The sequence below is a fragment of the Gossypium arboreum genome, chromosome 12 (genome assembly GCF_025698485.1).
Source record: "Gossypium arboreum isolate Shixiya-1 chromosome 12, ASM2569848v2, whole genome shotgun sequence".
NCBI lineage: Eukaryota > Viridiplantae > Streptophyta > Magnoliopsida > Malvales > Malvaceae > Gossypium > Gossypium arboreum.
The window spans coordinates 2,407,238-2,428,603 of record NC_069081.1 but is presented as its reverse complement, the minus strand read 5'-3'; the positions used below and the strand labels follow the sequence as shown (position 1 = coordinate 2,428,603).

The window sequence follows — 21,366 nt, the reverse complement described above, 5'->3', positions numbered from 1 at the left end:
ACAGCAGGTAGTTTATAGAAAACAATGTAGATGAATCAAATAGATAATCGGTTTATTTCCAGTATGGTTTGTCGAAATGATAGCAGATATCAAATAAGCAAACAATGTTTACATGATGCATCATCATAGGTGATATAAACATAGGTATCTGCAATAAAACGTAGTCCATGAATGCTTTTACTTGGTCTTTAAGAGGTCATGGAATGAAGCAGGCTTCCTCCTGGATTCAGCACAAAGTTCCTGGAAACACCAGATGATTGCCTTATATTTAGTTATACAAACTCGAATATAAAGTTGAGAGCGTTATCTTTGAAGGAATATAAACTTTGTTTGTACCTCAATTGCAGAAGCCAAACGTAGGATTGTAGCTTCACCCCATGGACGGCCTATTAGTTGTAAACCTATTGGAAGTCCTTGTTTGTCATAACCAACCTGGAATCGACAAAAGAAATAAGAAAATGAGCCAAGAATGGTGATGGTTTCACTACAACAACAGTTTAGGTATTCTTATGGCAAAACATGATAAAATCGACCCGGTTTAGGTTTCTAGGTCGAGCTGGAACACAAAATTTAATAAGTTTGACGAAAATACACCCAAAGTTTGACCTTGACTCAACTAGTTTTTGTCCTCTTTCCCCCTTTCTTTTGGCAAATATCATTCTTGACATTTCCGTTTTCCTGATCAAAGTCCAAGCTGTTATGCAACAAGGCATAACCAAATCCAACAAAATATAAGATCGCTTTTGGAATCTCAAGTAAAAAGGCAGTGCTCTTTCAAATTCAAGAGGCAAGCCTTTTTCAATCATTCGCTCAAGAAAAAGCGATGGAAATCACTCCAATGTTTTCAGGATCCTTGACTCAAAGTGTCAAATTGAGTAAAGTTCAAGTAAAATGTTCAAATTCTTAGCACCGAAGCTGTAGGAAAAACAAAGGTTCCAGTAAGTACATCAAACTGGTCTGCTCCATTACAGAAATAGTAGATTTGAGTTTTGACCCTTTCTCCTGTCAATTGTTAAATTTAATGCTATACCATTACGGAGAAAAGAAATGCATCTCACTTACAGGGACAGTAATGGCAGGAAGACCAAGAAGATTAGCAGCAAGAATGAACCGCATGAGATAACCTATAACAAAGTGAGCCACGTATCAGAAGACAGTACAGTCTATACGATACAAAGAGTAAGCCATATGTCACTCTGTATGATGATATGAATTAAATTGTTCGGACTCAGATCTGAATATCAGATATATGTCCAACACCGGTTTCTAAGTTTTTTTATGTATTTGGAGGATCATCTATCCATTCCCTAGTCTGGGTATGCTTGAGATATGGGTGTCAGATATGGGTTTTCTAAGAAAAGAGTTGAAGCAAAATAGATGACAAACCTGAAACCTGCATGTTCGATTCTCCATTTTCCAGAGCACCAGGTGGTATTTTTGGTGCTGTCATGCTGTTGCAAAAAAAAAAAAAAGAGTCATTTATTGAAAGGATTACTGAAAGATATTCTCATATGCAAATAATGCGGGAATAAGAACTAGTTCTTAAGCAAGCAGGGTTTGAGCAGAGTTCCTCCAGCGTGCAAAAGAATGGTATCTGGTAGTTTTGCAAGTTACACCATTTCCCCTTTTCTAATGACTTGGTACATCGTCCCACCCTAACACCATAACTTACCCAAGAATGGCATGTTTAGTCAAACAGAATAATTGTTTAAAGGCTAAACTCTTCAAAGAAGAGGCTTGAATCAGTTCAATACCAGAAGTCGTTGCAAATGATGATGACAGATGAGCCCACTGATAAGAATTTCATCAAAATAGTTAAACGATTAAGTTTACATACCCAGTTGTCGGGGTCACTATGACATCAACCTTCTTGAAGATCTCCATGTGATGGTGCATTATCCTTCGCCTGAAAGGCTGAAACAAGTAAGGCCAAGTAGGAAGTAACAAATGCATTCAAGTTTTAAGTCAGTGAGGGGGGTGGAGAGGGGGAAAAGCGTTCATCAAATGTGGGTTTAAGATGATAGAAGTGTGAACTCTCAAAGAATGTGCCCAATACACTGCACTTTCTTTTCTTCTCTTTCTTTTAATTAAACTTCCAATTCAAGTAAAGACAACATTCTCAATTATTATCAGATTCAAATCCAAGATTTCAGGGCAATGTTGCTCCTTATCTCCCTGACATCTTCAGCATTCTATGGTTAAAAAAACCAGACCAGTGGTAAAAGTAGTCGAAACAATACTGGTCGGTTTGATCAAAACCATTTTTAAATATTCAAAAAATAAATTTAAAGTTTAAGAAATAGGAAATATAGTAAATAATTGATAAGGATATGTTTTTGACTTAGTGGTAAGGTTTTTAATATAAATCTAAGAAGGTTCAATCTCATCATTGTTAAAAAAAAAAAAAAACTATAGAAAGCAAATACTAATCTTTACCGGTTTAAAAAAATTAGTTACATGCATTATATTTTCCAGACAAACCTCCAGTTTCCAGTCTGACCAGCCAGTTTGGCCCGGTTTTTGTTTTCCTCGTTGTATCCTTCTTTTGGTTGACTATGCCATCACCCTTACTTTTGTTCCCTTCCCTCTCTTCATTTTACTTTTTAAAAAAAAAATAGAATTCACAGTTCGATACTAAGAACTCGGCATTCTATCGTCCAGCAAGCTATGGCAGATCTTTCAAGAGAATATTTAAATGGAAACCAGATTACAAATTTCTCTAACATCTAAAAGACATTATTTGCCAACAAAAGCAAAGCTCTTTCTCCTTCAAGGATCATAAATGTTGAGGATTCATTATGTGTTGAATCTTCTTTTTTCTTCTTTCTTTCGCGCGCGCGCGTGTGTGTGTAATTTTGAGATGCTTGCTGGTTGCAAATAGCTACTATAGATCCCAAGATCAAGCAACAGAGTTGTAAATCATACTATTGTCATTTTTGCCTTACCTAAGACACTGGGCAGCAACATAGTCTGATGCAGTGAATGTTCGAAAAAGTGCCATACAAGTGCGAGTATCACAATTCAATTTCACACCTTTCCTACAAAATTTAGAAGGAAATTAGGCCATATCTGTCTAAACTAATAAGGCATTGAAGATAGGGAACTACAATAATACTTTTATACTTACAATCACTAGTGTTAATAAATCCCCAGTTTTAGTTAGGCTAAATATTCTAAAGCAAAGAAGCTTACCCATCTTCTATATCAGGATTTAGCGAGCATAGTGATTCAGATCCAATTGAAACAAGATGAGCTATACGCATCTCATGTAGTTCTGGTATTACTATCTCTATTGTCTTGAAACATAACAACATCAGTTGTAAAACATGAGTATGTCAAATGATAAAGTTGAAGAAAGTGGGAAAAGACAGCAAACAAAAATGGTAACCAACTTACCTTACATCCATGGCTTTTTGACAGAAGGTTGAGAACATCTTCACAGACGTCAGAGATATCAGTTGAATGCACATCATTAAACCACTGCAGGGGAAAACTGCACACTGAGAAACATTTATTACAAGAAATAACATTACTTGAATTCAATCTACTTCCAGTTTACCTCTGTATACTTCCCCAGTTGCAATGATCCCAAAATGTTAACATTCTCAAGTGATGACAAAATAGGCAAACAAGGGGGAGACTACAAAATACATTACAACAATGATTATTAACAGATGCAATGAAAATGCAAGGCTGACTAGCTTAACTCAATTAGTAACTTAGAAAGAAATTTACGGTTCCTTAACATGGAATAGGAAAGATGGAATTAAGAAGCAGTAATTCAGTAGAAGTAATATTTTTGGACAAGTACTACTAAGGTTGTCGAGGTTACCGGTTTCAAACTGATTCTGTCCTCAGGACTGGAACCCAAAATAGCTGCATACCTGGAAAAGGCCTCAGCAAACTTAGCAATATTACGAAACACCAGTTTATCAATATTTTCCAAGTTCCACCACTATCAGAAAGTTTAGCTGCTCAGTTTACCAAAAATCCAGAATTTGCATGATCTAACTGCTTAGAGATTACATCAATTTGTTACCACACAACTGTAAAATCTATTGACAAGCACCAGGTTCTTACACTAGTATGACATCTTCCACTGTTGACGCTATTGGTCCAGCAATTTCCACAGTCCCAGATCCACATAATGATCTACGCAGATAAATCATTGCAAAAACAATAAATTTAGTCCTGAAGGTTTTAAAAAAGGTTTGCTTGAGCATTATAAAATTTTGGTTAACAATTTCCATGATAACCAACAATGAAGTATTCTTATGTTTTCAATAAAATATAAATCAGTAATTTGTTATGCGGCCTAGAAGAAGAGCTTACCCTCCCATGTTTGTCCTTCCATAAGTTGTTTTCAAGCCCACTACACCACAGAGGGATGAAGGAATGCGAATAGAACCTGCCTTTTTTATTCAGTTAACCAGTAGAATATCAGTATATGGTAAATGAAATAAAAAAGATTCAAACTAAGGTAATAATTTTTCCAACCTCCACCATCTGTTCCTAGGGCAGCAGAACATAGACCAGAAGCTACAATTGCTGCTGGGCCAGAGGAAGATCCACCTGTATATCTTTCATGTGCATAAGGGTTTCTGGTTGTTCTGTACCTCAATACATTGACAAGTATAAATATGAGATAACTTCTAGAAATTTGGGTGGAATAATAGTCAAAAAAAGGTAAATACAAATAACTGCCAATAGAAACATTACTGAAGTAACATATGCAAGTGTGCATCTTTATACATCTGGAAAACAAAAAATTTACCCATAATTTGGATTGTTTCCAGTTGTGCCCATGCCAAATTCATGCATATTGGCCTTCCCAATAAAAATCAGACCACAGCTCCGCAATCTTGAGACAGAAACTGCATCCTTCTCAACAGACCTAACCTCATGCATCCATGTTGATGCACCTGTCATTAAAAAGAAAATCTAATCTGTCCTTCCTGCCATTAAAACCATTTCTAGGAAAATTTATTTTGAGAAAATAAATGCTAAGCTTATTTACCCTTAGTTGGATGAGGATAGCAGTCTATGTCATCCTTGATTGCCATGAAAATTCCATCCAAGATTGACAATGGATTTCCTGCATGGCTCACAGCAATGAGATTTGAATTTACAAGATTTCTGCAGATAGGAACCCTATAGTAACCATTATATGTGGATTAAAAAGCTTCGTGAACAGATAATGCTGATATACCTTCCTTAAACCTTTGTGTTGAAGCCGCTGCTTGCTTCCTGATATCCTCAGCATCAAATGAAATCAATAATGGTGTTGGGGCCTTATGATATTTACACCCCTCAACAAGTGTGATGATTTCTTCTGCTATCTATACACCAAAAGGAGAGAATCTTCATTGTAACTGATTTAGAGCCAAAAAAAACTCTCTAGCATTTCATATGACTTACTTTAGAAGGTGTCACAAGTTTTGATCGATAAGCATAAGCAAAGTCACGAATCTTCCAGTACCGGAACGATGGAAGTGTATCCCCACTCCAGCAACTAGCAGGATCATAATGAGGAAGACACTTAAGGGCTGATTGAACTCTATCAGTAGGTTCCCCTTCTTCATCCACAATGACAACAGAAGGTTCTGCTTCTGGTTTGATATCACACAAACAGTCAGCTAGGTTTCTAACTGACCAATGACACATGGGAAAATGCAAAACTATCGAAAAATTACTCAACAGCTAGAATCAATATTCATGGCTTGAAACATGGTACACTTTTCATCAAAGGAACAAAAGTTTCTTACAAAAACAATCAAACAAGAAAAAGAAGGTGAAAAAGGGGGTGATAAACTAAACCTTGAGGAGGAAATTCAGGTTTAAACATGGGTTTTTCTGGTATCTCAGTGTTCTGCAACATCTGCAAATACCAAAAATCAAAATCATCATTAAAATTTTCTTAAGAATACCCTATTTTAAACTGAGTAATAACTAGTAAGGATATTAAAGCCGAAAGAAAGAGCGACACAAAATAACGAACCTCAACCATGTTATTCTCCTTTTTCATGTAAGATATGATCAAAGAACCTATAATTGGAATTTCAATTATCCTCACAAACAACTTCAGTATCGATCCCATCAAATGAGGAGCTGCACCCCAATCGATCCAAATAAATAAGAGAACAAAAAAGTTTATCAAATTCCAAGTCAAAGGGTCGAATTGTATCACATTTCCCATATATAATTAATAAAAATTGATACCTTGGATTGTTTCTTTCTCGTATTTAACGGTCGACAATTCCAGTTCCTTGGCCGGAACCATTACCCGCTTCTTCCCCATCGTTGGTAATGAGTGTTTTGGTTGATTTATTTTCTCGTGAATTTATGAATCTGGGAGTTGTTATTATTGGATGGTAAGTGTTCAACAAAAGCAAGTGAGTCAGTCACTCTGATAAAGGAAGTGGTTGGTAGCCATTGTTACGTAAAAGCTGCTTTGTTACGGTGGGGAGCGTGAATTGGTCGTTCATACTTTGTGGTCCAAATCGATAGAACTACACCTAGAAATTGACTACTTATGCTTAGCTTTATGAAAGGATAACACTGTGTTTTAAATATTTAGTTAGAAATGAGTAGATGGGAGCACGTGAGTCTTGACGTGAAGATACAAAACGAAACTTCATTTGGAATCATCCGTCTCAATTTTTATTTGAATACAAATTACATAATTTATATTTTTAAAAATATTAATTATTATAAAAAATTATTACCATGATAAAAAAGTTATTAAACAAATAATTAAAATTAAAATTAAATCATTATATATATTATGTTAGTATAAAAAGTAATTGATAATATAATTACTACTAGAAATAACAACAAAAATAAATATCATATGTATTTTTATCTAATTGTTCTAATGTTCCAGATTTGTCAGGTTATCCCTTATTTAATATTTAACATCTCATTTTCATCAAATGTTGATCATTGATTGAGTTCATCACCATCATCATCTAAATCTGTTTCATTAAGATTATTAACATCTCTTTCTTTCAAACACTCTTCGAAATATGAATCATCCCAAATCCACTTATCAATGAAGTTATAAAGTTTGCAACATGCAAGTATAATCTAACCTTGTTTTTTTAAGCTATACTAAGGAGATGTTGTTAATATGAGGAATATTTTTTTAGAACAACAAATGTCCTCTCAACCACGTTTCGAAGTTTTGAATGTCTCAAATTAAAGAGTTCACGAGTCATCTCTAGTTTTTGTGTCTAGCTCTATTTTCTCAAATCGTATCATAATTCCCACAAGATAGTGTAAGAAAACTTTTTGTATTTGAATAATTAACATCTACCATATAATATTTGGATTCTTTAACGTCCTAAAAATTTGAATATTTATCTGATAAATTCTGTCAATAGTTAAGTCTCTATATCTGTGGCTTACTGCTTTGTTTATGTGATTGAGGTCAAAGGTTTGAGCCTTGTTTTTGAAAATTTTTGCTATTCTAATTTGACTTAATCCTTATCTTTAAACTATCAATTTAAGTTTAATTTTGTCTGAATTTGTGTTAAGAATGAGCTTGCTGGTTCAATGGTTAAGCTTCTATATTCTCTCTGGTTCTGTGTTTTAGTCTCAGTGCATGCGTTAAGAAATATTTTTGCTAACAGTCAAAATTTTAGTTATTAGTTAAATTAGAAAAAAATCTATTTAACGTTCCTTCTTCTTTTTCTTTTTTACTTTTACTTGTTCATATTTCTTCTTCATTTTCTTCATTTCTTTTTCTTTACTTTGGATTTGCTTCAATAATTTTGTTACCGGGTCTAACTGAGGGTTTACATTGATCGTTGCGTCAATTGGAAGGTGATTGAGTAAGTTTTTGCTGTTATCTCCTCCTATTTCTGTGAAATTTTTGTTATTCTTCATTCGTGTGTTTGAAATTGGGTTTTTCTATTGTTTAACTTGAATTCTTTGTTAAATGATTGTTTGGCTTTCTTTTTAGGTGTAAATATCAAAGGTAGTGATTCCCAACACGTTAATTTGGGTAATCGCTAATGATTTGACAGTAAGTGTTGCTTTCATTTGAAGGATTTGTGTCGAAACTTTCGATATAATTAGTTCTGTGCTAAAATATGTGATTTTTGTCGAATAAGTTGTTTACTTGGTTATTGGATGGTCGTTTTGGGCCTCTCTGCGTTGTTTCTACTTTGAAACTACTTCAGGTGTGTAACGAAAACTCGATTATCTACGAATTTCAATTATTAGAAAAAATGGTTGTCGATGCCACACGACCGTGTGTTCGATCGTGTAACTCACTGTTTGCAAATTAAAGTCACACGGGCATGTGTCTAGGCCATGTAACTCACTGTTTGTGAATTAGAGTCACATGGGCTAGGAACACGGACGTGTGTCTAAGCCGTGTAACTCACTATTTGTGAATTAGAGTCACATGGGCCAAAGACACGGGCGTGTGTCCAGGCCGTGTAAGAGATATTTAGAGCTTTGAGTCACACAGGTGTGCACGTGGCCATGTACTGGACCGTGTAACTCACTGTTGTAAGCCACACGGCTGTGTGTGACATAAAAAGGGCCACACAGGCATGTGCCAAGCAATGTGGACCACACGGGCTAGACACCCAAGCCATGTGAATCCACATGAGCGTGTGGGTCAAAGTACCAAATGTTACACACCAATTTTGCCCAGGCCCAATTTAACCTAAACCTACCCTAACCCATACAAAGACCCATTAAACCCAAACCCAATTAACATATCCCAAACCTAAACTACTAGCCCAAATTAAACAAACCCTAACCCACTAACATCAGCCCACAACTTATTTTCAGAAATCAGAAACCCTAGCCCCCCTGCCGCCGCCTCTGTCCCATCGCCCATGCCACTGGTAGCCACCTACCTCCACCAACTCTGCCACCGTTGACCTCATCCACCTGCAACAGAAGTGATAGAAAAATTAAAAAAAAAAACAAGTTGCAAAAATGGCTATAAAAAGCCACCAAATCACTTGTATTGGGATTTTTTTTTACTGACTAAAATACAAAAAGATTCAAGCATATGCAAAAAAGGTAGTTTTTGAAATAATAAAGAATAGAGGAGATTGATCCAACTATTGAAGGTTATAATCTTTTTTTCATTTCTTTCCTTATATTTCTTATTCAAAATTATATACATATACCTATATTTTTTTATATGTTCTTAAAAAAACTGTCTTATATATATGTATATCAATAATATATAAGAAAAAGGGAAGAAAATTACCGTTTTTGGGGCTCCGGCCACCATGGGCAGTGGCCGAGGTGACGGACGGCGCCGGAGAAGTCGTCGGAATTCCTCCTACAGAAGGCTGGTTGAGAGAAAATTTTAGGGGCTTTAGTATTTTTTTTAAGTGAAATGAAAGAATGAAGGTTTTTTGTAAAAATTTTAATTTTTATAAGGGATCAAAACGGCGTCGTTTTGGCCTAAGCTCATAAGCCTTAAAACGACGTCGTTTTGCCTTGGCCGACCCGAATCTGACTCGCTCCAGGCCTAGGATCCGCGTGTTTTCATTTAAAGGGGCTATTTACCCATTTGGTCCTTCCGCCTTTTAATTACTCCACAGTTCACTTTTCTTTATTTTTAATCTGGCCCGATTGTTTCATTTTTATTTCATTTTAATCCTGCATGAGGTGCAGCCTTTTGAAAGGCAGGGATATTTTCCCCTTGGTCCTTCCACTTTGTTCTCGCGTTCAATGTTAGCCTTTTTTTTTTTTTTTTCACGATTTATCTCCTTTAACCTCATTTAATTTCGATTCGGTCCTTATTTGTTATTTTTACTATAATCTAGGCTCTAAATTTCATTTCAAATTTCGATTTAACCCTTTGTTCATTTAATTTCAATCTTTGTAGATTGTTATGTTTCATTTTATTTGTTTATTCGTATATCCATTAATTTATTTATTTCTTTATGTGTTTGTTTTGTATTTTAAATTTGTATTGTTATTCATTCTGGCATTTGCATGTTTCATTATTGTAATTATTATTATTACATATTTATCTATTTATCTAGTGGTCATCATTTCTTTATTTTTATACACATTTAGAATTGAATTGTCTACATTTTACTTGTACATTCTTTACATATCTATTTATTGATATTATTATTATTATTATTATTATTATTATTATTATTATTATTATTATTTTTATTTTTATTGCTATTGCTATTGCTATTGCTATTATTATATTTTTTTTATTTTCTATTACTATCATTTCTATTATTAATCTTCTCATTATTACCATTATTATTTTTATTATTTACTACTATTATTTATTATCATTATTATTATGGTTATTCTCATTATCTTTTTTACTATTCTTAGTATTATTTTATATATTATTATTATCATTATTATTTTTATTATTTTTACCGCTAATATTTATTGTCATTATTGTTATTATTACTATTATTATTATTGTTATCATCATTATTTTTGTAATTACTATTACTATTGTATTATGACTATTATTACATTTTCACCTATATTTATTTTCTTATTACTCCTCTATTATATTTCTTATCTATTTATATTTTCATTATTATTATATTTTAGGTGCTATATTTATGTTTATATTTAGGTGTTAACATCATTATTTTACTATTGTTACATTTTCATATTATCATTATCATCATTATTAACATATATATATATATATATGCATGTGTATTTTCATATTCATATTAGCATTTTCTACTATTATTACAAATATATTATTTCTTATATTATATTATTAGAACATTATTTATTATTATTATTTTCTTTATGGTGAATATTATTGTTATTTTATTCTAATATTGCATTTTAATATTTTTCATTAATTGTATCATCGTTCGCATTATTCACAAATTCCTATTGCAAATGATATTGTTTTTTATGTTTTTTAATAAATAAGGCAACGTACCGATTTCAATATTAAGTCACTGATTTTATCGCTATGTTGGGTGAATATCATTGGCTCGTGTTAAAAACGAGACATCCTTCTAAAAAAAATCAAAAATTTCAAATTCTCGTATTTCAATCGGATCGCAATTAAATATTAAATTAAACTTGTATTTTTAAGAATTAAGACAACGCATGTTTAACAAGATACCAATTTTGGGCGTCGCGAGGGTGCTAATACCTTCCTCGTGCGTAACCGACTCCCGAACCCTATTTTTCTCTGGATTTTTGCGTAAACCCAAGTTTGGTCTTCATTTTTGTTCAAAAATAAATTTTCTCTCAAAAGAAAAAGAGGATTTATTAGGTGTCCGATCACACCTAGAAAAAGATCTGTGGCGACTCCTTTTCTCTTTAAAACCAAAATCCCATTTTCAAATTTTCAAATAATCGCCTCAATTAACGACCGAAAGCAAAATTTTTACGTCGCTACACTAAAATTTTTCCCTAGGGTCGTAAACGACGTTCGACTTAAAAGTAGGTTTTCTGTAGGATACGTATGATCTGAATTAGATCGTATAAGTTGCTATCCAATGATCTGAGGCTGAGTAGCTGATTATCTGAACGTATACTAAATGCGATGACTGTTAATGATATTGATCTGTACTATTTGATTATAAACTGTATCTAGATAACTGTGTGTGTGTTCTTGATATCAAACATATGTAATCTGTATTTTCACTTGGTGGGAATCGTGTAAATGAAGATATGATCTGTTCTGGTTCAATGACTAAGCCACAATCTATATATGAATTTGGCGTTTTATCGCAATCTGATCTGGCAGCTAGTCTGCAATCACGTTGAACGTGTTGTACAGACACCATGTGGTGTGTAGGGCTAGATGGGTATTAAATTCCCTTTATGGTGTGTTAGGTTGGTCGTAGATGGTGTGTAGCAAATGAGGGTAGAAAAACTACATCTGCTTTTTATTTGTTCTGTATCTGAATTTGAATTGTTCTGCCTTTCATCTGATTTGTTAACACTGTACTGAATATCCTTTGATTTTGATTTTGAACATGAGTTTGGGAATTTACCGTTATATTTATGATTCTGTTTGAATTTATATCTGTTACACACATTGAGTTATCAACTCATTTTGTCTGTTGACTGAATTACAGGTAACTTGCAGTCTTGATCGAACTGGCGTAGTGAAAGCTCTGTCATTCTGCTTTATCACCTTTTATGTTATCAGTATTTTCAATATTTTCTTTGTATTATAACTTTCTAAGATTGCTGATTTATCGATCGGGTTTTTATAATTGTTTATAATCTATTAGATGGTTTCGAACTGTTTTAAATTGCGTTTATAAAATTTGGTTTTTCCTAATAACGTTTAATATAAGTCTTCAGACTTGATATTGTTATCTAGGCCGAGTATGGGATGTTACAAATTCACAGTGCAAATAGTTTGTAGCTTTAATCATAAAAACTTATATAAACTTAGGGCTGGTTTAGCATTGCTTTTAAGAAATCTTTTAAAAAGTATTTTGGAAAAGTGACTTTGAGAAATATTTTTAAAAAGTTTGGATTCAGATTTAAGTGTTTAGTATTGCTGTCAAAAAATTCTTTGGAGAAATAAAATGTCCATTTTAGACATGGTGTTATAAAGGAAAAAAAATTTAAATAATGTTTAAATTAGTTAATATTATGATATTTTAATAAGAATATAGAAAATAATTTATTATAATTTATTGTTAATATTTTAATATATGAAAAATAAATTTAAAATACTTTTTAAGCTGTAGCACCCCAAACCCGGCCCAGACGTTATGGTCGGATCCGACATGCCACATCGAAGCATTCAATACATTTTATATTGTTGATCCTGAAAAACTTACTTAGTGTTTTAAAAGATGATTATAGGTTAAAGTGGATGGAAGCTGTGCACCAGGTAGGAAACCGAAAAAGAGGAGGTGAGTCCATCGGACTGCTTAAGTACCAAGCTCCCTTCAGATCCAATCCTAGACATGCACACCGCCATTGCTACACCTTAACGTCATGTATATTTCTAGGAAACCGATTTGATTAAGTCTTTTTTAGGAAAAGTGATTAATTTTGGAAAATACTTTCATTGGGGAAGCTTTGCTTGTCATCGTGGTATTTTGAAATCAATTGTTGTTTTTGAAAACGCGCCCTAAAGCTTTTTAACTTCAACAGTTAAAATAAGTAATACTTATCTTAGTAACACATATTAACACCATAAAAAATAATTAAGCGGCCTTATTACATTTAAAAACCTAAAACTTCAAACGTAAAAAAAAGGATGTCCAGTTCACCAGAAGAAAATCAAACTTTCGAGCGGGTGGCCACTCGAATTCCCTCACGACTCCAAGCCCACTATGGTTGGGGATTACCGCATGGATGAAAATAAAAGGGTGAGTTTGGGAAACTCAGTGTATAAGGAAAACCCATTCAAAGCCCAAGTCACTCAAGCCTATTGGGCCTAAGCCTATTCAGTAATAAAGTGGTCTGGGCGAGCCCTTTCAGATTACAATAAACTGGGCCTTAGCCCCTTATTCAGATAATAGTATGGCCCATAGGCCCATTTCAAAATACGTGCAACATCAGTAAACATATGCAAGCCCATTTGGGGAGACTACTCAACCCACCAACCACTATACTCCACCCGTACCAGCCATACACTCCATGTGGGGAATAGCTCAACCCACCTAGCCCAACACTCCAGATTGCGGCCTTTGCTCTCGATTAACAAAGAATTGAGGCAAATCCTCCAAGACATGGACAAGCCACTTTCAGACTTCTCCGTCAATATCCCAGTCCCATGCATCGATAATAACAACATGGCATGCGATAAATAACAATAGTCAAACATGCATTTAGGTCAATTTAACCCTATGGGTATTTCGGTAATTTATCTCCTAGGGGTAAAACTGTAAATTTTTCACTTTTAAAGGTATTTCAGTAATTTATCTATTTTAGGGTTTTTCATGCATATTCCTACCTTTCATGTACTAACAGAATCACTACCAAGGGTTCTTACCGAATTGAGCGCGTTGGCCCATCATTCCAATTTTGGCCCATTAAGCCCAAAAATATCGAGGGCACAGAAATCATGCACTTTGCAGTCCAAACATTGCAGCTTACCAAAAACATTAATCGATTTACCTCACGAGCATTCGCACACTTGCAAATCTACAAAATATCGGTTTTTGGCATTTCGGCTTTTCGACTTTTGCCGATCTAGACTAAGAAAGAGGGTGTTAGTTACACACTTGTTTGCGACATATGCTGACGAGATCCACACACGAACCGCCTACAATTGGATTACTAACACGTTAATCTAACTATTCAAATACAAACTACGTATTAACCCCTTACAATATTCGGCCAACCACACCTACAGATCATAGTAAGCTTATAAGAAATCAATAAGCAACTCATTAACAAATTTTTGTCAATGTTTACCACATAATCATAATTTCACTGCAAGTTGTCTTCCTGAGCAACAGTCACTAAATCATTTATAACTGGAGCTATGAAACTCCAAATCAAGTGCCGTTAATTTTCCCTGAAAATAGACTCATATATCTTATATCCATAAAATTTTCAGAATTTTTGGTTTGGCCAATCAATACCATATTTTTCTCAAAGTTTCGCATGTTTCACTGTTTGACTAATCTGACCACTCTTCATTACGAATCAAATTTCTCATTGTACAGAATTCAAAATATGTTCTCGTTTATTCCATTTGAAACTAGACTCATTAAGATTTAATTACATAATTTATGCAGCTTCTAACTCATCTCCCACAATTTATGGTGATTTTCCAAAGTCACATTACTGCTGCTGTCCCAAGCAGATTTATTACCAAATCACTCTTTCACACATAACTTGCATGCATGTTTTTTTTTTAAACATGTATATCACCAATCAATCATCACATATCTATGATTTTACTTAAGTATAATCGCCATTTCATCATTTTAAAGCACAACATATTAGCCGATTTTTCCCCTTAGTATCTAAGGCACATGCATGCTCATTTGTTTGGCTCAACTTCACCTATCTTCCATTTTTCATCAAAAGAACATGAAACAACAACCATTTCCTTCATTTTAATTCATGACCAAATGCTCACAACACAACCAAAAACCAAAATATGCTTCAAGAGTTAAGGTAGAATCAAGAAGAACTCATGAACATCAAGATAAAAGCAAACTACCATGAACTTACCTTCAATTTTCTTCCCCAAGTGATCGAACATTCAAGAGCTTTCTCCTCTCCTTTCTCTTCTCTAACTTTAGGCTATGATGAACAAAGATGGACAAAACTTTGTTCTTTTCACCCCTTTTTCTTTTAATAAAATTTCATATTTCATCCATTTCTTTAATACAAAAGACATGAAATGCCCATCATGGAACATTTACCTTACCCATTATCATGGAATATTTACCTAATCCATTATCATGGAACATTTACCTAACCCATTATCAATTTGTATCAATTTGTACCATAAATTATGGATATCAAGTGCTCATATTGTCTACAACAACATGATGGCTGGCCACTTTATGTAAAATGGGAGGTTTGTCATGCAAATCCTCCTATTTTGCACTCTTATTTATTTGGCCACTTCAATTTAGCCTATAGCATTTTCAAACATTTTCACATAGGTTCTATTTCATAATTTCACCCCCTTTTTCTTATGGAACAAAAATTAACTAAAATTGTCGGGTTCTATCTTAAGCTTGGCTTTCTAGAGGCCCACTAACATAATTAAACTTATGCCAACATTCACAGAATTCCCGAAAATTGGGGCGTTACATAAGCAATTAACTAGAGAAGGGAAAGTACTATGTGCTGAAGGAGTGAAAACGTAATTAAGCTATCAAAATTGCTTTTGAGAGAAAAAAGTTAAAAAATTTAACTTCTCCTTTTGAAGAAAAATGCTTTTGAAAAGTCAAAAATTACATTCAAAAGTTGTTTGTTTAGCATTCCTTTTACTTAAAAACTACTTTTCATATTGTACAACCCAATTTTGGCCCCGGCTAAAATACAAAGCCCAAATGGATTAAATCCACCCCAAACCAAATTACAACAAAACCCTAAGCTCAAGTAGCCCAAAATCTAAAAAAAAATTTAGCAAAAGAGGAAGAGGAAACCCTAGGTGCTGCAGCCTCCATGTGCGTCCCCAACGAGCACTCCGCTCGAGGGTCGGCTCCCACCCGCTCCTTGCACCAAAACGGAAACCTGCCCCCGTTAACTCCCAGCAGACCTGCAAAGTAACCCAAAAAAAAAGCAAACACAATGAAAATACAACAGCAGAAGCAAGGCCGAATAGTGATATAATAGTAACATGTATTTGGCTATAAAGACACACAAAACAGATTGTAAAAGGGGGGATTCGATATTAGTAAAAAAATAAAAAACAAAAAAAAACAGATAAAAAAGAAGGTGATTTGCGATTTCAATTTTTCTTTTAGCCTTCGGATCTCATTTCTTTTCTGGATGTTTTTTAGTCTTTCTTTTTTTTCTTTTGCATAAAGAGAATAAAAGGAGAATAACACTTACCTCCGACCTCTCATCGTGTCCTTTCTGCGCATGATCGGCCACCAAGTCCGATGGTGGTGCGGCGACGCTCCAAGATTGAGGCCAAAACCCTAGCAAAAGGGATAAAAAGGGGGTGTTAAGAACTTGTTTTACTGCTGGTATAAAATAGCAAATGTCCATTCAAGTTTTGTTTTTTTTTTTAGTTTTAATAAACATGAAATGGCACCATTTAGGTGCAGACCCATGGAGATCCGACCTGATGGAGGCCATGACCCTCGTGTTTTCACGCCTTATGGGTTATTTGTGAAATCGGTCCTCCCACTTTTTCGATCCATTTCGTTTGGGCCCTTTTTTGTTCCTTCTTTTTCTTTTAATTTTAGCACAGAACTCTGCTTGTATCTCATTTCAGTCCTGCATAAAATGTGGCGTTTAAGAGTATAGGGATATTTTCCCTTTCGGACCCTCTATTTCACTCGCGTGTTACAGTTTGGTCCCCTGCTTCATTATGTTTCTTTTTTTTTTGTTCTTTAAATTTCTTTAAACTTTTACTCAAGCCTTTTATTTCATGTATTTGTCTATTTATTTACTTATTTGTTTAGTTATTCATTATTCATTATGCATTTATTTTATTTGTTTAAACACTTACTTTCTTATTCAGTATATTGTCATTTTATTTATTTTTAATCCTTGCATATATTTATTTACTATGTTTTGTTTTATTTATTCTCTTATTATTATTATTACCTTATTATCTATTATTTTATTATCGTCTATTCGTTCATTTATCACTTCTTTTTTTGTATATTAAAGAAAAATATATTAGATTATATATATATATTATTTTTATTTTTAAACTTATTATTATTATTATTATTATTATATTTTCTTTTTACTTATGTGGTATTGTTATTATTATATTAACCAATTTAACACTACTGTTGCCATTATTATTTTCTTTTTACCTACTGGTTATTATTATTAGACTAATTTGGTATACTATTACTATTATTATTATATTTCTATTTCTATTTATTTTCTTATTCTAAAGCTACTACTATTTATCTAATTTTTTTATCTATTCCTATTGTTGTTATATTTCTATTTATTGTATTATTTTCATTATTATTTTTAAATAATCGTATTTTATTTTTACTCTCGTTATTATTTTATTTATTTATATCCTTTTATATAGTTTTTAAATATTAGGTTTTTGTTATCATCATTATTTTTATTATCATTTTATTATTATTTATTTATTCGTACCTTTTTAATTCTTAGCTTTAGATCATTATTTTACTTTATTTTACCATGTATTTATATCCTTTTATAATTTTTAAAAGTTTTAGATTTTATTATTATATTATTATTTTTAATCATATGATTATTATTATTCTTATCATTATTGTTGTTGTTTGTCGATGATTATCATTTTTTACATTATAGTTTCCATTATCATTATTATTATTATTATCTATGCATATTAATATTTCAGTTTATTGATATCAATGTTATATATTATGTTGTATTTTGTATGTTACGTCATTATTATGTCAAATTTGTCACATTACCATTATCCGTCAAGTATAACCCCATTCATGTTTCAAATGATTTTTCTTTAAAACATAATCAATTAAAATGTATATCATTTTTAAATGTTTTATTAATTTTATCTAAATTCGTACAAAAAATAATTTTAAATAAAACAAAGGCGATGTTTTGATGTTTAGAAATTCAAGGGATCGTGCCCTAATGTGTTGGGTTTTGATCTTTCGTTTATTTAAATAATCAAATTTCCCTTTGAAATCTCGTCTGCATTTTCTAAACTTTAAAACAAAAGCGACGATTGATGTTTGGGAATTCGGGAAATTGTGCCCTAATGTGTTGGGCTTTGATTTTTTTTTTATCCAAATAATCAAACATCCCTTTAAAATTCCGTCCACATTTTTCTTTAAAAAACAAGGCAATATTTTGTATTTGGAAATTCGAGAGATCGTGCCCTAACGTACAGGGTTTCGATTTTTCTCGTTTGATCCAAATGACCGAATAACCTTTAAAATTAAAATACGTGAGTTTTGAAAATCAAAAGACCAACTTATTCTCGAGGGTCTGAAATCTTGTGTCCTAACGTACTGGATGTGGCATTTTATTACTTCGGAACAAGAAAGTCTTTAGAGTCTATTTCAATTTACCCAAGCAAATTCTTCGTATAGATCAACATAAAAGGGATCGTATTCTAAATTTTTTTCGAGTTTTTCAGTTCTCGACATTAAGACATTAATTAATCAATTAGGTACCAATTTTGGGCGTTACGAGGGTGCTAATCCTTCCTCGTACATAACCGATTCCCGAACCCATTTTCTCAAATTTCGTAAACCAAAATCGTTATTTTAGTAAATCGAAATATGTTATTAAAATGACCCAAATTTCTAGGTGAGCCGATCACACCTAAACAAAAAAGGATTGGTGGAGACTCCCATATTCTTTCTTTTCAAATATAAAGTCGATCCCCGTTTTTCAAAAAAATGGTTTCGACACATATCAAAAGTGCTTTTAAAAAGCACTACTAAACACAACCTTAATTTAAAGAAAGAATTATGCTAGGTTATAATATTTTTATAACATGTAAGTTAAGTAAAAAAATAATATATAATATATAATAAATATCCTTTATAAAAATAAGTTTTTATAAAGTGTCAAATAACTTTGTAACACTTCTTATAAATAATATAATTCTTTTCATCACTTTAAAAAGTTATTTTTTACAAATAAGTTATGATAAAAAAACTAAAATAATTTTTTTTACAAACAATTATATTATTTTTATAATATATAACATGGACATATAAATAAGTTATGTTAATACATCTTGACCGTAACTTTTTATAAATAAATATATTATAATACTTTTATAACATATTTTTATAAAAAATTTCTGGACATAACTTTAAAAATTAGGATTTAAATAATATAAATTTTTGTTATAATTTTATAAATATACATAAATTATTTTTATAATATAATTTTTTAAGATTTATAATATAATAAATCTTTGGTCATGCCCGTCTCTATCACTATGTGTTCATGCTTTTAATATAAAAATTACAACTTACACTTATATAAAATTAATTTTTTGTGTAATTACATACGCGATTATTTCAATTCTCACCCTCTCCTTAAGATTTGGAAAGTGTAATTAGGGTGCTCCAATTACACCTAATTCAGTGAGACTCGTTAATTACAATGGTTATCTAAACATGTCTCTCCTATGTAATTACAAAGAATTACATATTTATATGTAATTAAAATTTGAATCAGTCCTTAAGTTTTAAGGTATATTAAGTAATCAAGTCCTTCCATTAGCTTAACCATCAATTTATACGTGGAACATATTTAAAGCATGCTTATCAAGTTGTAAACATATATGTACTCACCATATAGGTAGCTTGAATATAAAAACATATGACATCAATAAAATTTTGGAAAATTATATTTTTTAAGCGTATACATTAAATTTAAGTTATCTTATATACATGTTTCAAATTTAATTTACATATTTTTAATATACTTATACTTGAGCTTAAATTTACCATACAAGCTAAAGGCTACGCCATTAAAAGGAGCTTATTGATATGATATTAATATTTTATTAATTCAAATAGTACATTTCAAAATTTAGATATCAATTAAAATTTGAGCTATATTTTGTTATATATCTATCATCATGTTATTTTGTGTGTGTTTAAATCATTATAACATTTTATGTAATAACAATTTGATTATGTAAATTTTGGCATGTTCACTTATATGTATCATATTCATGTTAGTTTTCGCATAGTTTCAAATTTTCTATAGTATATGTAGTTATTCAATTTAAAAAAATTTTGTATATAGATTTTACTTAGTAATATAGTTTTTGTTATGTATATTTTACTTTTGTTGTCATAAACTGTTTTAAATATTCTTTTTATATTTTTGATGTCTTAAATATCTGAGTTAATTGTAAAAAATTCCCAAACTATGATCTTGATTTTAAATTGGTTCTCAAACTTTAAAACATTCTAATTACTTCTTCAAACTATTGATGCTATATCAATGAAGTCCTTCCACTATAAACTATTAATTTATCTATTAAATGATAAGTAAAATCTTATGTGACATAATTTAAAACAAAGAAATTATGGAAAAGTAAGTCGTTGTCATATAACTTTTAAAATTAAACTAAAAATAAAATAAAACCGAAAAAAGAGAGAGTGAATGATAATTTTTGTAGAAGTTTTGAAATCCTGAAAATCAAGATTTTTACGACATTCATTTTTACAATATTCATTTTTCTTTAGTTGTAACAGCCCGATTTAGACCCTAGTTGGAATAGTGGTTTCGGGACCAAAAATCTGACTTATAAAAATATTTTAATATTAATTTTCGTGCTTATTATGTGTGAATTAGTATGTGTGAAAGTTTCATGTGAAAATTTAATCGTTTGTGTGTCGATTTGATAGAAATAACTTAATCACGTAAAATGTAAAAGTTGTCTGCTGTTTGTTAAAGTGCTGAATTGATATGGCTTTTTAAGTATGAATTTCTTATGATGCAATTGGACCATTTAATTAATGCATGGACAAATATGGACATGAGTTAGTGGATTTTGAATGAAATTAAAAAGGTTATACTAGTAATTGATAAATAATTGTTGATTTAATAAAACAAATACATAAAATTTGTCCATTATCATCATCCTTGCCGAAATTTTGAAGAAAGAATTAGGGTTCTTGAGCTTTGAACATTCGGCACTTACAAGCATCAATTAGGTATGTATTTTTGATCGGTTTTTGATGATTTTTACGTTTTTGTGATCGTTGCAGTGAAATGTACAAAGCCCATGCTTGAATTTCTGATTTTGATGAA

General features: G+C 31.9%; 1 protein-coding gene across 2 annotated transcripts; it reads right to left on the bottom strand.

Annotated features, from left to right (window-relative positions):
- Window positions 1-11: 11 nt before the first annotated feature.
- On the bottom strand, window positions 12-6,558 carry LOC108465781 (fatty acid amide hydrolase-like). Of its 2 annotated transcripts, XM_053022695.1 has the most exons (20): window positions 6,220-6,558; window positions 5,999-6,108; window positions 5,818-5,878; window positions 5,419-5,609; window positions 5,210-5,339; window positions 5,018-5,095; window positions 4,775-4,922; window positions 4,498-4,610; window positions 4,333-4,408; window positions 4,081-4,152; window positions 3,833-3,884; window positions 3,560-3,640; window positions 3,397-3,480; window positions 3,193-3,296; window positions 2,946-3,038; window positions 1,838-1,906; window positions 1,387-1,451; window positions 1,063-1,124; window positions 337-432; window positions 12-240 (listed from the first exon to the last, which is right to left on the bottom strand). In XM_053022695.1, the coding sequence occupies exons 1-20, from the start codon at window positions 6,296-6,298 to the stop codon at window positions 178-180; spliced, it is 1,827 nt and encodes a 608-aa protein (XP_052878655.1). In that variant the 5' UTR covers window positions 6,299-6,558; the 3' UTR covers window positions 12-177. The 2 variants fall into 2 exon arrangements, 1 of the variants encoding a protein (XP_052878655.1); XR_008275757.1 differs by lacking the exons at window positions 12-240; window positions 337-432; window positions 1,063-1,124 and adding an exon at window positions 2,482-2,599 and having other exon boundaries at window positions 1,384-1,451.
- Window positions 6,559-21,366: the final 14,808 nt, after the last annotated feature.

Bases quoted from the DNA above. Each gene is read 5' to 3' on its own strand.
- LOC108465781 (XM_053022695.1), bottom strand. From the start codon at position 6,298: ATGGGGAAGAAGCGGGTAATGGTTCCGGCCAAGGAACTGGAATTGTCG. The intron at 4,923-5,017 runs GTAAATAAGCTT...TTTTAATGACAG, and splicing joins CTATCCTCATCCAACTAAGG to GTGCATCAACATGGATGCAT. The intron at 1,452-1,837 runs GTATGTAAACTT...TTTTTGCAACAG, and splicing joins ATAGTGACCCCGACAACTGG to CATGACAGCACCAAAAATAC.